The sequence below is a fragment of the Paralichthys olivaceus genome, chromosome 8 (assembly GCF_024713975.1).
Source record: "Paralichthys olivaceus isolate ysfri-2021 chromosome 8, ASM2471397v2, whole genome shotgun sequence".
In the NCBI taxonomy this organism is placed as follows: domain Eukaryota; kingdom Metazoa; phylum Chordata; class Actinopteri; order Pleuronectiformes; family Paralichthyidae; genus Paralichthys; species Paralichthys olivaceus.
This window is the reverse complement of record NC_091100.1, coordinates 894485-911079: the sequence shown is the minus strand read 5'-3', so window position 1 is coordinate 911079 and position 16595 is coordinate 894485. Positions and strand designations below refer to the sequence as shown.

At 41.8% G+C, this 16595-nt stretch overlaps 2 protein-coding genes across 10 annotated transcripts; one reads left to right on the top strand and one right to left on the bottom strand.

Annotated features, from left to right (window-relative positions):
• Positions 1 to 503: 503 nt before the first annotated feature.
• Positions 504 to 9924, top strand: LOC109644380 (UTP--glucose-1-phosphate uridylyltransferase-like). Of its 7 annotated transcripts, none has more exons than XM_069529397.1 (10): positions 504 to 639; positions 4157 to 4272; positions 5216 to 5323; positions 6745 to 6930; positions 7111 to 7244; positions 7426 to 7723; positions 7807 to 8004; positions 8396 to 8638; positions 9187 to 9291; positions 9546 to 9924. In XM_069529397.1, exons 2-10 carry the CDS (start codon positions 4174 to 4176, stop codon positions 9651 to 9653), a joined length of 1479 nt encoding a protein of 492 aa, XP_069385498.1. In that variant the 5' UTR covers positions 504 to 639; positions 4157 to 4173; the 3' UTR covers positions 9654 to 9924. The 7 variants fall into 7 exon arrangements, with proteins under 7 accessions (XP_069385498.1, XP_069385500.1, XP_069385503.1 ...); XM_069529399.1 differs by having other exon boundaries at positions 536 to 660; XM_069529402.1 differs by having other exon boundaries at positions 591 to 1067.
• A 140-nt stretch (positions 9925 to 10064) lies between these two features.
• Positions 10065 to 16451, bottom strand: LOC109646974 (equilibrative nucleoside transporter 2-like). Of its 3 annotated transcripts, XM_069529406.1 has the most exons (13): positions 15623 to 16448; positions 15113 to 15231; positions 14605 to 14686; positions 14323 to 14474; positions 14114 to 14253; positions 13834 to 13968; positions 13175 to 13272; positions 12421 to 12493; positions 12242 to 12345; positions 11977 to 12085; positions 11796 to 11881; positions 11342 to 11538; positions 10065 to 10991 (listed from the first exon to the last, which is right to left on the bottom strand). In XM_069529406.1, the coding sequence occupies exons 2-13, from the start codon at positions 15148 to 15150 to the stop codon at positions 10880 to 10882; spliced, it is 1326 nt and encodes a 441-aa protein (XP_069385507.1). In that variant the 5' UTR covers positions 15151 to 15231; positions 15623 to 16448; the 3' UTR covers positions 10065 to 10879. The 3 variants fall into 3 exon arrangements, with proteins under 3 accessions (XP_069385507.1, XP_069385505.1, XP_069385506.1); XM_069529404.1 differs by having other exon boundaries at positions 11977 to 12345; positions 15623 to 16451; XM_069529405.1 differs by having other exon boundaries at positions 11977 to 12345; positions 15113 to 16451.
• Positions 16452 to 16595: the final 144 nt, after the last annotated feature.

Genomic DNA, 16595 nt, shown 5'->3' with positions numbered 1-16595 from the left:
GTTATTGGAAAGAAAAGTTCATGATTCTATAGGAAGTTTTAACAACAAGGAAACTGAAATTCTTTTATTAAACAGAGACGACTGAGAGATGTCAGAGACACATAATATTAATATTGATATGAATTAAAATGTCTTTTAACAGGGATAAGATTTAAAACAAGCGACTAATATAAACTAAAGTAAATGTCAAATGTGTTCCAGTGTAAAGTTTGATTAAAGGGCCAAAAGCTTTTACTTAATAATAACTTAAACTTATAATTTATCCAAGAATTAAATCAGTTAAATTAATAAAAACTGAACTAAACTAAATGTTGAAAATGACATAAAACTGGTGTAAAATCAAGAAAAACTCAAAACATGAAGAAATATAAAAAACTTGGTGAAAATAAAATAAGAATAATTTACTTTAAACTAAAAACTGAAACGAAGCGACAGGTGAGGCGGGCGGGTCCTACGTTGATTGACAGGTGCTTTAGACCAATCATCGTTCTCGGCTGGGTTTATTATACGTTACGTCACAAGTGTTTGGAGGCGGGGCGGCAGCAGGTTCGTCTGTCCGTCAGCAGCACGCGCTCACAACGTCCCTGAGCTTCCGGTTTGAACTGAACGGGAGGTTGTCCCAGTAACAGGCTGTCCCCGGTAAGACTGTCTCTGTCCCCGGTAAGACTGTCTCTGTCCCCGGTGAGAGTGTCTCTGTCCCCGGTGAGAGTCTGTCTGTCCCCGGTAAGAGTGTCTCTGTCCCCGGTAACAGTGTCTCTGTCCCCGGTAAGAGTCTGTCTGTCCCCGGTAAGAGTGTCTCTGTCCCCGGTAAGAGTGTCTCTGTCCCCGGTAAGAGTCTGTCTGTCCCCGGTAAGAGTGTCTCTGTCCCCGGTAACAGTGTCTCTGTCCCCGGTAAGAGTCTGTCTGTCCCCGGTAAGAGTGTCTCTGTCCCCGGTAAGAGTGTCTCTGTCCCCGGTAAGAGTCTGTCTGTCCCCGGTAAGAGTCTGTCTATGTCCCCAGTAAGAGTGTCTCTGTCCCCGGATGGAGTGTGTCCCTGTGGACGATGTGTCGAGTCCCGGAGCTTTGAGGTGAGAGACCAGAAAATATAATATAATATAATATAATATAATATAATATAATATAATATAATATAATAAATAATATAATATAATATAATATAATATAATACAATATAATATAATATAATATAATAAATAATATAATATAATATAATATAATATAATATAATACAATACAATACAATATAATATAATATAATATAATATAATATAATAAATAATATAATATAATATAATACAATATAATATAATATAATAAATAATATAATATAATATAATATAATATAATAAATAATATAATATAATATAATATAATATATATTATATATGAATATATAAATAAAATGAGGTTTGAAAACTTTACTCTATATAATATAAAAGTATTGAATCACTGTGTGTGTGTGTGTGTGTCTCGGTGTGTCTCGGTGTGTGTCTCTGTGTGTCTCTGTGTGTGTCTCTCTGTGTCTGTGTGTGTCTCTCTCTGTGTGTCTCTGTGTGTCTCTCTGTGTGTGTGTCTCTGTGTGTCTCTCTGTGTCTGTGTGTGTGTCTCTGTGTGTCTCTCTGTGTCTGTGTGTGTCTCTGTGTGTCTCTCTGTGTCTGTGTGTGTCTCTGTGTGTCTCTCTGTGTGTGTCTCTGTGTGTCTCTCTGTGTATGTCTCTGTGTGTGTCTGTGTGTGTCTCTGTGTGTGTCTGTGTGTGTCTCTTTGTGTCTCTGATGATCTTCATTCATTCCAGTTCTTTGTTCATCGTAGTTGTTTTAAACTAAAGAGAATATTTGATATTTAGTTTTACTGTGTAGTTCTGTCTCTGGAGAACATGGTGCTTTAAGGTCATGTGACCATGCACAGTGTTCGGACCAGCATGCATCAGGATGAAGTCGGACAGAGCTACATGAAGTCTCATCTTAGTTCGTAACTTTACTGTTCACACTCGTCCACACTCCGCTTCTCAAACTCATTTTCGTTGTCGTGGTTATTTGGCTCAGGAGGACTTTGCCTGCTAGCGTCCTGCTAAACTTACCGACCTCCTAAAGTTCAGAGGGGCGTGCAACAGGTCAGGTTGATATTGAGCGCCCTCTGCTGGATCCCGAGGTCAACTCCTTCGTCTGATGCGCCTGCGTTAAACTCATAGACTGTATATAAAGAGGTTAAACTGAAAGTTAGAATTTGGAATAAAAAGTGAAAGAACAAGTGACATGTAATTGATTAAACATCGAATAGTTTCAGTTTCAGCTCTGAATTAAAGTTTGGGAACTTTTTTGTGATAAAAGTTATCGATTGATTGATTGATGTTTTAAATTGTGTCTCGTGGTTTAAAAAAAACCTCTGGAGTGAAGTGTCACAACACTGAGTGGGCAGGACTGACACAGGTCACACACACCAATCACACACGCCCTCAGTGTGTGTGTGTGTGTGTGTGTGTGTGTGTGTGTGTGTGTGTGTGTGTGTGTGTGTGTGTGTGTGGCAGGCCTTGTGTCGAGCTCCGACTCGGAGCTGCAGATCTGTGACCTTCCTCTGAGCTGAGGATGAAGAGGACGTCTGTTGTTCTCTGACGGTTTGACGACTTTAGTCTTTATCTTTGGGACCATTTTAACTTTTTTATTCTCATTTCAAACTCGTGCACTCGCTGTGAGACGACAAATCTGCCGCCATCGCCCGCCTGCCGCTTCCTGTCCTCAGATCTTATAATTTACTGTTCAGGGTTTTTTTTAACTGCGATAAAATGTCTTTACTTGAAGCTGGTAAGTGAACAGATTCATGACACTTCTGTTATATTTACATTTATTCGATTTCGGCATTTGTCGTCTCCCGAGTGCTAACAAGTAATTTTCTGATTAGCGTTGATCGTCGACTTCAAAACATTCGGACATTTTACGAAAAACCTATCAAAATAAATGTATCATACAACACAAGAAAGACACCGTCTTCAGAAAATGAGGAAAGTGTTCAATATGCAGATTAATCAGAACGATAGATAAGTAGATATATAGATATCTATCTATAATATATTATATATATTATATATATATATAGATATATAGATATAGATCGTGAGATACTTAACTGATCATAAGGCAAATGTAGGAAACATTTGCATTGGCCTGGAAACGAACCCAGGTCGACTGCGTGCAAACAGCTACGCTAACGTCTAACTCGGAGACGCCTTCGTTTAATATAATGATGTAACTGATAGTGGCCAAAAATGTTAATGTCAAAAATAATCAGTCAGTATCGATATTTATCGTGCAAATTGTCAAATCCGTGAGTCGTTCAGTTGTTGCTTTCAATCCGTGTTTATCGACAAAACACGACAAACACTTTACTGACGACAGTTAACAAACGTTTACAAACGTAACACAACACTAAGAAGTAAAAACAGAATCTAACGTAACTAATCTCGAAGCTAAACTTGCACAATAAATAAATACATCCACATGTCGTCTTCGCGTGTAAATTAATTAAATCAAACATTTGTTGTCATGTCTTCAGCCTTACAATGTACTTTGAAAATCCTTTGATCTGATTCAATTTAAAGAAATTCTAATGTTTTGAATTTGTGAAACGAAAGAATGAAAATATGCAGAAAAAATAAATTCTATAATTAATATAATGTAATATAAATGAAACTGGTTTATCAGTTTAGTTTTCACTGGACTGTTGTTCGTTGTCTGTAGTTTTCCTCCGTGTTGTTCTGTTTACATGAGAGATTGAAATTTTAAACCTACTAAGATTTTAGCCCAAAAAACCGCAGCGTGTGTTTTCATGTTAGTTTCATCTGATCGAGGCCGTTAAAGGTCAGTTCAAGGTCACTGTCGAATATCTAGAAGTGATATTTATGGATTTCAGAATAAAGTAACTGGTGTGTGTTGTACTGGTTTTTGTTTGTCTGTTTTTGGTAATACTTTTAAGTACTTACTTTACTCAGATACAGAAGAACTGAAATAAATATTTTACTTTTTATATCTGGCTTTTATTTAAATGTTGTAGATTTAACCGCTTATTTTATTCAGTTTTAATTGATCGGCTTGGTTTTGCTGTTTCGTCGTCGCTGAGTTGACGTCTGTGTTCAAACGTCTGTGTTCAAACGTCTGTGTTGCAGTCCTGACCAGAGGAGTGATGACGGAGTTCCAGGAGAAGCTCCGGCAGCAGCACGAGGAGTTGATGCACCGTGAGCTGGAGGCGCTGCTCGTCTCCGCCAATAAGACGGAGGCGGAGGTGAGAGAGCAGCGACGCCACAGATTCATTCAGCTCATTTATCAGCTATTTGAACAAAGTCTCAGCCACGTGGTTCAAATCGTTAACGGTCACATGACGTGATTTCAGGCGTGCACGTTTATAGAAATGAACACTTCAACAGCGGGGGCCGTGTTCTCGCCACTGTCATCGATTTAAAGGTCGCCATGTTTTTTATTTACAGAATGCAAATCTGAGCGTTTGCTACAGTTTGAGTCCTCTGGTGTGCCCCCTAGTGGAATACTGCAGTAACACGCGCAGGACGTAGAATTATACACACGATGGTTTACGCAAACATGCGAGCAAATATCCAACGTAAGTGTTGACGGAGATTCTTCTGGTTTAGAAATGAGACGCAGCCTCAGAACATTCATCACAGCAGAAGCTTTGTTTTCGTCACTTTCCACAGATAAACTGTTTTCACCCGTACAACAAATATTTGTCACCAGAGTTCATCATGTTATCTGAACACACACACTCACACACAGACTCACACACACAGACTCACACTCACACACACACTCACACACAGACTCACACTCACACAGACTCACACTCACACACACAGACTCACACTCTGCTGGAGGAGAGTATTATCTTGCTGGTAGAACATGAGGTGAATGACCCAGAGGTCCTGCAGGGAAACACTCACACACACACACACACACATGATTTCAAACTTCTCTGCGAATCGTCCGACTCATGTTCATCTTTATTTTATAACTGAGTCAAAGTGACATTAATGATGATTCATTATTTTATGGATTCTAAAAAGAACACTTTACAGATACAGATCTTTTGGGGCTGATACCAACATAATATTTTGATGCTGTTGTCTCAGTGTGTGTATTTAATAACTGGAGATAAGATAATCTTCTCAGCAGGTTTTCTGAAGAAGCAGCTGATTTTTTTTTTTCTGTTGCAGATCTCCAGAAAAGAATTTGATGGATTCAAGAAGCTCTTCCACAGATTCCTTCAGGTCAAAGGTCCCGGGGTCGACTGGGCCAAGATCAACCGGCCGCCAGAGGAGTCGGTAAGAAGCCATGTTGCAGTTGTCTGAGCTTCTCCGAGGTTCATGAAGACGTTGTGTTCAAACCTCAGAACAACCGTCTCTTAAGTCCTCTCCGTCGAGGACGTGACCCGGCTGACTGCAGGAAGTAAAACATGGAAATCAAGTTTGTAGCTGAACACTAGGTTTCCTCAGGATTCCAGTCTTTGTAAACACACCCTGCACCGTCACTGCGGTGAAACTGATCCGTCGCCGTGTGACTTTCAAACGAGCGTTTCCTCGGACTGCTCCTTTAAATGATCAGCTGCTGCGGAGACGAGCGACAGAAACAAGCCAACGTAACCAGACCTGAGGTCAGAGAGAACTATTTATCAGCACGTACACAACACACACGTACGCACACACACACACACACACACGCGTACACAAAACACACACACACACACACACACACACACATTCTCAGGCTCAGTGAAGGTTAAGGACTAAGAATAGTTTGACCGCAGCAGCATTCGAAGTCTTGTTTTAGGGAGGTGACATTTATATCCTGTGGGACTCTGGACACTGCTGGACACACACACACACACACAGACACACACACACACACACACACACACACAGACACACACACACACACACACACACACGTCATAGGTCACAGGTCACATGTGAGCTGTTTTCAGACATGAACTGCGTCTGTCCAACATTTACTTGATCTCCGACACATTATCTTTATAAACCTTTGTTTTAAAGAACTTTAAAACTCTAATAATCAATAATAATATTTTCATAATGTAACAATATAACGACAAAGTAAAAAAGTTCTTCACTGAAGTTTAGTGTAAATCCGTTCAGTTGTTTTTGTGTTGACAAACAGAAAGACGTGAGTGAAAACTAAAGTTACTTTAACTTTGTCTATTTGTTATTGATGAACACATTAATAAAGAATCAATTAGTTATTAATTGTTGACGCCGTCTCACAGATTAAACTTCCTCAGTTAAACTAACTCAGCATTCGGTCTCAGTCCGACTTCAAACTAAAACTTCTCAGTTTTATCAAATGTTTGTTTATTTAAAAAATACTCTCACAGAAATATTCTTCAGTTTTTTTATTGTTTGAATCTGAAATTAAAGATGTTCTGTTCTCATGATATTCTTTGGAAATTGTGTCCATTCAGAGACCAACGTTTATGACATCATGAAATCATCACTCTTCAGAAATTAACTCTGAAATCAGTAAAAAGACAAATGAATTAAAAAAGTGTTTTAGTTTATATTGTTTTATAAACTGTTTCACCACAGTGGATAAAATCACCAGGATCTGGTTGATGTTAAAAATATTATTCTGTTGATTTTCAAATCTCATCGTAATTGACTCAGATTTGATGATAAGAACTGAGCTGTCTTCTCGAAGCACTGAGCTCCGTGTCCTCGCTCCCCGTCAGATCCAGCCCTACGAGAAGGTCCGGGCCAAAGGTCTCCCCGACGACATCTCCGCCTGCCTCAACAAGCTCGCTGTGGTCAAACTGAACGGCGGCCTGGGAACCAGCATGGGCTGCAAGGGTCCCAAGAGTCTGATCAGCGTCCGCAACGAGAACACCTTCCTGGACCTGACGGTGCAGCAGATCGAGGTAGAGACGCAGCGAGACGCAGCGAGACGCAGCGAGACGCCTCGAGACGCAGCGAGACGCAGCGAGACGCAGCGAGACGCAGGGAGACACAGCGAGACGCAGCGAGACGCAGCGAGACGCAGCGAGACGCAGCGAGACGCTCCGACCAACCAGCTGACCTCTGTTCACTTTGTTTTTCAGCATCTGAACAAAACCTTCAACACCAACGTGCCGCTGGTTCTGATGAACTCGTTCAACACGGACGAAGACACGAAGAAGATTCTGCTGAAATACAAACATTACAACGTCCAAATACACACATTCAACCAGAGCAGGTAACACACACACACACACACACACACACACACACACATTCAACCAGAGCAGGTAACACACACACACACACACACACACACACACACACACATTCAACCAGAGCAGGTAACACACACACACACACACACACACACACACACACACACACACAGGTAATGGGGGGTGCTGTGAATGTTTTAGGTATCCGAGGATCAACAAGGAGTCTCTGCTGCCGATCGCCAAAAGCATGGGGACGAATGGCGAGAACGCGGAGGCCTGGTACCCGCCGGGTCACGGAGACATCTACGCCAGCTTCTCCAACTCCGGGCTGCTGGACCGCCTCCTCGCTCAGGGCAAAGAGTACATCTTCGTATCCAACATCGACAACCTGGGCGCCACCGTCGACCTCTTCATCCTCCACCACCTGATGAGTCAGCCGGCCGACAAGCGCTGCGAGTTCATCATGGAGGTCACCGACAAAACCAGAGCCGACGTCAAGGTCAGCGCCGTCGCACGGGATCGGACGTGACCAGGTTCTTTTTCCGCCGCAGCCTCTAAGTGCTTCCTGTTTCCTGTGCGCAGGGCGGGACTCTGATCCAGTACGAGGACCACCTGCGGCTGCTGGAGATCGCTCAGGTACCGAAGGCGCACGTGGACGAGTTCAAGTCCGTCACCAAGTTCAAGATCTTCAACACCAACAACCTGTGGATCTCGCTGCCCGCCGTCAAGAGGCTGCAGGAGAAGAACGACCTGGACCTGGAGATCATCGTCAACCCCAAGGTGACGCACGCCAACGCCTCCGTTATCATTATATCGTTATTATTACTTTCACATTCTACCAAAGAGAATATCTGTAATTCATCACGTGGTCGGTTTTAAATGTTTAAAATAAATCTTTATTCGTTTAGAGAGAAAATCAATCACCAACTAATCAGATCATTGATTGATCATCTAAAACCATCAGGAGGTTTTTTCTTAATTGATTGAATAGTTTCGTGTCGTTCTGCTGATTGTTGTGTTTTCTGATGTTTTATTGAAGTAAGAAAAGGAATAATTCCACATTTTATTTTCACAATAAAAGTATTTCAGTCCAAAATGCTCCCAAACAAATTAAATGTGTTGAATGAATCAGTTCAACATTTAAAACTGAAACCACTGAATCTCTCCCCAGACGTTGGACGGCGGTCTGAACGTCATCCAGCTGGAGACGGCGGTGGGCGCCGCCATCAAGAGCTTCAAGAACCCCATGGGTGTGAATGTCCCGCGCAGCCGCTTCCTGCCGGTGAAGACGTCGTCCGACCTGCTGCTGGTGATGTCGAACCTGTACAGCCTGGACGCCGGCTCGCTCACCATGAGCAAGAAGAGAGAGTTTCCCACCACGCCGCACGTCAAGCTGGGCAGCTCCTTCACCAAGGTCAGCTGACGGGTTATTGATCATCTCAGAACCTCTTCAGATAAACTTCCTGTCGTCTCGTCATTTGGTTTCTATCGTCATTTTATTAATAATTGATAAACAGGATATTTACGTTGAGGGAACTTTGTGTTTCTTCATGATCTCATGATCTTAATAATAATTTCATTATAGAGATATTGGAATTTAAAAATCCTGATCGAAGCCGCTCTCAGTGTCAAATCTTCACATAAAAAACCAATATGATTATAACAATATATTAAGAATTATATTTATATATAACAATCTGTCAACTTTGTTTATTGTGCGTTTTGCTTCTTTTTCGATAAATGAATTCTTTGACACGATAACGTCTTAATTATGTAAAGTGGCTTGAGATAGTATCTGCTATGGTTTCAAATAAAACTGAACTGAATCAGTTTTTTTTATCACAGTTATGGAACACGTATTATTTTACACATTCTGTGATGTCATCGGACGTCCATCAGAGAAAGACAGTTTATTTAAAAGACGCAGGAGTCGTCCATGACGTCCGTCTCTTCGTTCCGCAGGTTCAGGAGTTTCTGTCCAGATTCGAGAACATCCCTGACATGTTGGAGCTCGACCACCTCACCGTGTCCGGAGACGTCACCTTCGGGAAAAAGGTTTCCCTGAAGGTGAAGAACGTTCCCTGACTTTGTTTTACCATTTGAACTCTTTGGAATGTTTTATTCTTCCTCTTTGTGAACAGACTGTTGGAAGCTGCTGGTTGATACCAATGTTGTTATAAGACTGAAACTCTTGAAAATTCATCTGCGATATGAAACAAACCAAATGTGATGATTTGCTTCCTGCCGTCACGTTTGTCTGTTTGACGTCAGGTTTTACGACATCTTCACTGTTTATTCAAACTTTTTCTTTTCGTTACCAGGGAACCGTCATCATCATCGCCAATCACGGCGACCGCATCGATATTCCTGCCGGAGCGATGCTGGAGAACAAAATCGTCTCAGGAAACCTGCGGATCCTCGACCACTGAGGCCTTCTGGGAAAAAAAGGAAAAGCGTATTGCACCTTAAAGAGACGTAAAAAAAGATTTCTTCTCTTGGAGATGAACGGCAGGAAACAGTCAGTCACAGTTTGTTGTGTCTGTTTTAAGGTGTGATCAGCCTGAAAGGGTCAAAGGTCAAACTCCTTCCTGACGCTTCACAAGGTTTTCAGGGGGAAAGTTGCTGTTACTGCAAACGACCGAGTCCGAGCCGACCGTGGTCGACTTTCTCATGTTCCCAAATAAAAATAACTTGATGAAACACAGCGTTGGGTCACATGATTTGGTTTAGTGTCGGGTTCAGGATTTAGAACGTTTAGATTCTGTAGTTTAGATTTTTTTATTTTTTAAGTCAGGTTCTGCCACAGACGCATCGAACGAGACGCACCAACGAGTTTGATATATCAGTTACACACACACACACACACACACACACACACACACACACATCACCCAACATTTGAATCTTTTTTCTGAATCATTTTACGTAAATAACATAAATATGAAAAGAATCAAATGTTTTCAGCTCTAAAAACTTGATTTGTAAAGAAACACAACAAACACAAAATACAAAGAAAAAAAACCACAATGGGAAAACAAACGTAAAATTCAAATTCCAGTTCGTGAAGATGAATTTTAACTAAACTTCAGTGACTAAAAACTGTAACAGGAAGTTAGTTCTGAAAGAGTTTGGCTGCGCTCGATGATTTAAATAAACAAACATAAACATAATAAATAAACATAAGATCTAAATCCCTGCGAACACACACCTGAGACGATATTCAAATATGACGTGCTTCATCAGGACTATAAAAACATTTTCTGATCTGTGGACGGAGAGATCCGAAATCCTACGAGGTCTTGTTTTCAGAATAAAAGCAGTAAATGAAAACTTTACATTCATTGAATTATAGCTGTGAATAAATGAAGAACCTGTGCTTCTGTCAAAAATACTTCATCTTACCTTCCACAGATCCTTTAACCGTCTTACAGTAACTATGTTTTCATGTTTTAATACTCCACAAACCAGTAAAATAAAATCCAGCTCTTCACTCTTCTGAACGTGTTAACAAAATAAAAGTCCTAGTTCAAAGTGCTTGACTCAGGTTCACACTGGATGAAAATGACATTTGATTGGAACCGGTGGCTCCGCCCTCCTCGTTCAATACAGATTGGACAGATCAGTGACTCTTCCTGACGTCTCCTCCTCCCAGTCTTCAGACCAGTTTTCCCAGTAAGAAGGAGAAGGCTGCTCCCAGAGCCAGACCCAGGACCAGGAAGAAGGTCATCAGAGAGCCGGTGGTCTCACAGTCCTTACGGTGCACCAGCCTGACGACAGACACACGAGGTTACAACACGTCCACCTTAATGAATGTTTTGTGAAGCCACCGTGAAATTCCCTCCGGGTTTCTCTGATATATTAAGTTTACAAGAACGTGAGGTCACCTAAACCGAATCAGTTCATATTTGAGTCCTAGTGAACAATTGCTCTTAGTTTGAAAGGATTTCCTGTTTGTGTTCCTGAGAGATCGCGTTCACAAGGACATTGAGAGACCGCTGCACTATTCGCTTTCACTCAGTCGCCTGTAAGACTTTTGTTTGTGTCGCTAACGTTGGATAAAACCTGAGCTAACGAGCTGTTGACACATTTAATGAAACAACTCGTGAAGAAGACTCACTGGGGAGCGTAGGCCATGCAGAGGGAAGCCAAGTATCCATTGGAGAAGGAGAACAGGGCCATGATGGTGATGAAGGCACAGTCGTGGCCGAAGAGGACGGTGAGTCTGGAGTTGTTGATGTTGCACATCATGACCACAGGGATGAAGACCAGACGAGACGCCACAGTGACAGGAAACAGGAAGCTCTCCTTAGAAGGCTGCAGCATCAACAGAATTCATGAAGTTTGACGTTCAGGCGCAACAACGAGCGACGACGACAAAGACTGAGGCGACGTTCAAACAATCAGATTCATCATCAGTCTGTTCACATACTTGATGTGTGCTCCGCGTGTTACTTCAGTAACACACCTGAACACACGTGTCACATGACCACATCACGTGGTGTCAGCACAAAGTGGATTGTTTACTTTGCAGTTGGTTGCTAGGAAGTGTTAGCGACGGACAACGGACTCACCCATTGGACGAGAGACGGGGCTGCGCGGCCGGCCAAGTCCATGACGTTAAAAACGATGAAGCAGCAAATACAAGTGAAGACTTTGTCTGTCAGACAGAAAGCAGGGCTGATAAATCCCACCGTGCACAAAAGAACACCAGACTGCATTTCCCATCAGCCCCCAGAGGAAGAGGAGTCTCACCCCAGGCAGCGTTGTCCTTGTAGACGGTCTGGACTCGGACTGCGATGACAGGAAACACCGACAGGGTGACGGTGAACACGCAGGTGATGCACAGAGCCATCGACCAGATCTGAGAAACACAGGAAGGACCAACGGACCAATGCAGAGAAGAAAACACGTTTGTTCCGCAGCTCAGACGAACGATAACGTACGTTCGTCCCTCGTCTTTCTGCCGTTTGTGTGTAACTGAGACGTTTATTTTACATTCAGGTGAAAAGGTCGTCACCTTCTTGAACACGGCGAAGACAGAGGAGCGCTCTGGACTCTCCTGCGTTTCACTGAGGAACTTCCCGTTGGTTTCGAGGTCTTCGCCGCTTACGACCTTTTTGTCTTTAAAAAGAAACATAAATGAACGCGTCCGTCCCTGAGTTTACATTTAATTAAATGTTGCAGAAACAGACGTACCGGTGCTGTCCATGAGTTCCTGCGACGTCTCCGCCTCACACTGATTCCTGTTCAGGTAAAAACGAGCAAAGTCCTGAGGAGGAAAATAAACGGACACATGTTGAATTCATTACGTTTCGAATGAATTCAACATGTGATCCTTCATCAACTCAATCAAACATAAGAAAGACATTTTTATTTTTTTATATTTCCAAACTAGAACGACTGTAACCTGTAAAGTTCATGTCTGTAGACTTCGTCTCTCGACTTGATAATATCACGACAGTTAGTCACTGAATGTGTATTTTTACCTCATTACTATTTATTACTACTCTCAACATTAGACCCTGGGAAACATTTATCTTGTTCGCTTCTAAAGACTCTGTATATTTTGGGTACATTATATTTCCAGACACAAATAAAGTGGTGTCGTAGTAACGTGAAATAATTGTTGGAACTTTTATATTTGGGTTCGGCTTCAGGCTCGTCTCGTGTTGGAAGTGATGAAACAGTTTCTGTGAACTTGAAGCTTCTGCTCAACAAAGACAACAGCGGTTTACTATTATCCGTTAGCTTTTATCAGAACCATCAACGTCACAGGTCGAATTCTGGAGTCATGACGAAGTTTGTAATATCGCGTTTTTTAAAGGACAGGCTGACGACAACCAGCTGAACGTTAACGCTGGAACAGAGTCAAAATAACGAACCCATCAGACTGAACATGGAAAACAATCCTTCTCATCAATTTCAGAAATATGTAATGTCTCCTCCTCACCAGGTGGGGCAGCAGCAGGTAGCAGAGCAGCGTCCCCAGAGTGGCCACACACGGAGCGATGAAGTATCCCAACGCAGCCGAGCTTTTATCTGCGTTACCTGAGACGGAGTCACAGACGTTACTTATGTTTATTACTTTGGTTTATTACTTTGGTTTATTACTTTAGTTTATTACTTTGGTTTATTACTTTAGTTTATTACTTTGGTTTATTACTTTAGTTTATTACTTTGGTTTATTACTTTGGTTTATTACTTTAGTTTATTACTTTGGTTTATTACTTCAGTTTATTTTGCTTCACGCAGTTGGAGAAGAGATTCGCTGTCGACTTTCTTTCAGTTCAAATCAATTATCTTCTCGATTTCTGCTTCTCGTGACGGCGAGCTACAGTTTCACTTAGATCTGTTTGATATTAGATGATTGTTTTTATGTATAAACACAAGACTTATTCTGAAAAGAGAAGAAATATGAAGAAAAACATCATGACGTCATTTAAACCACATGAGGATCAATGATTGGTTGATCCAAATAAAGATGTAGATCTCTAATCTGATTGGTTAAGTTAATGCATCGCTTTATGAAATCATGATGACATCATCACTGCGGTCCAATAGGGATCAGAGATTGTTGAACAATGTGTGACGTCATTTTCTGTTTCTTACTTAAGATGGAGCAGAGCAGAGCGACGGCGGCGAAGACCCCGGAGAGACACTGACCGCTCATGAACAGAGAACTGTACCGATGAGGGAACAGACTGACCACACCAAACAGACTGCACTGCAACACTGCACTGCACACTGCACACACACACACACACACACACACACACAGAGACACACATCAGTGTGATAGCTTGACTTATACAAAGACTCTGTCGTCTCTACAGAGAGTCAGTGTCTCTGAGTTGGACGTCCGACGCTGCTGTGACAGTTCAGGACTCACTGTTGATGAACCAGATGGTTGCCATGGTGATGGAGAAGAAGGCGTCCGGCTGCAGGGGGACTGAGATCAGAACGGCCGTGAGGGAGAAGAGGAAGAAGATGGTGACGAGGCTGACGACGACTCGGACACGTTCTCTCACCCTGCAGAGGAAAAACACTCATCGATAACCAGAGGACATTGGTTTGTTTGTATCAGAGTCACCGACTCACCACTGATACAGGAAGGAGTTGAGCAGCGTGAAGAGGAGCAAGGGCAGCTGGGAAAGCAAAGCCATCCAGCTGTCATAGTTGTAGTCTGTAGTCGTGCCGCCTGACGTTCCATTAGAGGTGACGTTAGGAACCGTGAGGCGTTCTTTAAAGTACTTTAAGAAAAGAGGAACCAGGAGAATGAATTATGGAAAGTTTAATAATTATATAATATATATATATATATATATATAAATGACAATATAAGAGTATAGAAATGTTCACATGAGGATGAAGGTGTGAAACCTGAGTGGCCGTGATGAAGAAGTTCCAGGGAAGCAGAGTTCCTACACCCAGAGTGAAGATGATGAGGGCTACCACCTGACCACTGTGGAATCAACCAATCAATCAACCAACCAATCAACCAATCAATCAACCAATCAATCAATCAACTATTAAACCAACCAATCAACCAATCATATATATATATATATATATATACAGAGTATATATATATAAATATATAAAGGTGTTTTCATACATTACACTATATAACACAAAAAACAATCCCCCATCAACACACAAAGCAACAAACCATTGAGATGTAAATGAAGGACAAAGATTAAACATATAGCAGCGTATAAGAACATATTTGAAAATGTACAAACATGAAAACATTTATGAAAATATCAAATATCTGAAAATATCTACAAATAAAATGTCAACATTTATAAGAATAGCAGATATCAACATATGAAAGACATAAAACATGTGTGAATAGAAACGTTCATATGAACAATCAGCTGAAACCCACCGGTCAGCAGGTGGACTGAGCTTCTTCTCGTTCCACATCCTGTTGTTGTTGCTCAGCTGATCCTGAACACGTTATAAAATTAAAGACGACGGTTCAAACGTCAACGTCCACGAAAGTTTCTGAAAACACGGTGAAGTCTCAGCGTGTGAGGCCGAAGTTCAAAACATTCAAACACGTATTTTGATATTTCACTTAAAATTCACACGTTTTAACCTCACTGACACTGAGCACGTGCACACAGGTCACATGAACCTTCATTAGAAAAACATCTGAGGGTCTCACCTGTCTGTCTCACCTGTCTCTGTCTCACCTGTCTCTGTCTCACTTGTCTCTGTCTCACCTGTCTCTGTCTCACTTGTCTCTGTCTCACCTGTCTATCTCACCTGTCTCTGTCTCACCTGTCTATCTCACCTGTCTCTGTCTCACCTGTCTCTGTCTCACCTGTCTATCTCACCTGTCTCTGTCTCACCTGTCTGTCTCACCTGTCTCTGTCTCACCTGTCTGTCTCACCTGGGGTGACACCGGCAGCTCCTCGCAGGACTCTCAGGTGTGGACTGTCTCTGTGGTGGAGAGCAGGACAGACACTGAGCAGGTGACAGTTGAACGTGCCTTCTATCAAAGGAGGAGGGTTCAAGTACAGGAGGAAGAAATACTTCTACACGTGTGTACATCCACTCATCACTGAAGAGAAATACTACAGTCTGATACACTGAATGAATCAGTACTCTGATGAGTTTAGATCAGGGTTCTAACATGTTCCTCACATGTTTACTGATGTTCTTACATGTTCCTCACATGTTCTGGAGGTCCTGTATGTGAGAACAACATGTCTACACAACATGTCTACACAGTTCACGTCTGCTTCAGCAAAAAGACAAAACGGACACTTGTCTCTTCTTTGACCTTGAAGTGAAATGTTTTATTTAACATGTATGAACTCCTGCAGAGAGCGACGCATCATGTCATGGATGTGGGAACACGTCTTCCGTCCTGCTGGCTCGTCCTGTTTGCCGAGTTTAACTTGCACAAGAATCTTTTGGCTTCATGTCGTCTCAGTTCTGCCTGAAGACATTAGTGTGTGGAAACATCATTACCAAACGGAACACACACAGAAACACGGACTCACACAGGCGAGGTGGCGAACAGCTGAAAACTAAACTAGTTGAACTAAAGTGAAATTTCCAAACAATCTCAAAACAACACTTCTCCCTGAAGATATCACTTCAACACAAAACATTTTTATTTCCATGCACTAAAAGAACAAACTTGTTTCCTTCATTCTCTCTAACAAGAGCTTTAGTTCCGTGTGTGAACGTCCTGCTCTAACATTATAAAACATGTAAATACACAAACTTCTTATATTGATTGACCTTGAAGATTTTTTTTTTGAAGATTTATATTTATACTATTTTACTTCAGACTTCTACGCCGTTACATTTCAGAGGAAATATTTCTCTTGATCGCAGATTCAGATATTACAACA

Excerpts from the sequence above, each read along its gene's own strand:
- LOC109644380 (XM_069529396.1), top strand. Across the intron at positions 4,273-5,215 it reads CCAATAAGACGGAGGCGGAG|ATCTCCAGAAAAGAATTTGA; the intron begins GTGAGAGAGCAG and ends TTTCTGTTGCAG. Across the intron at positions 9,292-9,545 it reads GGAAAAAGGTTTCCCTGAAG|GGAACCGTCATCATCATCGC; the intron begins GTGAAGAACGTT and ends TTTCGTTACCAG.
- LOC109646974 (XM_069529405.1), bottom strand. The coding sequence starts at position 15,150 with ATGTGGAACGAGAAGAAGCTCAGTCCACCTGCTGACCG. Across the intron at positions 13,969-14,113 it reads AACCATCTGGTTCATCAACA|TGTGCAGTGCAGTGTTGCAG; the intron begins GTGAGTCCTGAA and ends GTGTGTGTGCAG. Across the intron at positions 12,494-13,174 it reads ACCTGCTGCTGCCCCACCTG|GACTTTGCTCGTTTTTACCT; the intron begins GTGAGGAGGAGA and ends TTTCCTCCTCAG.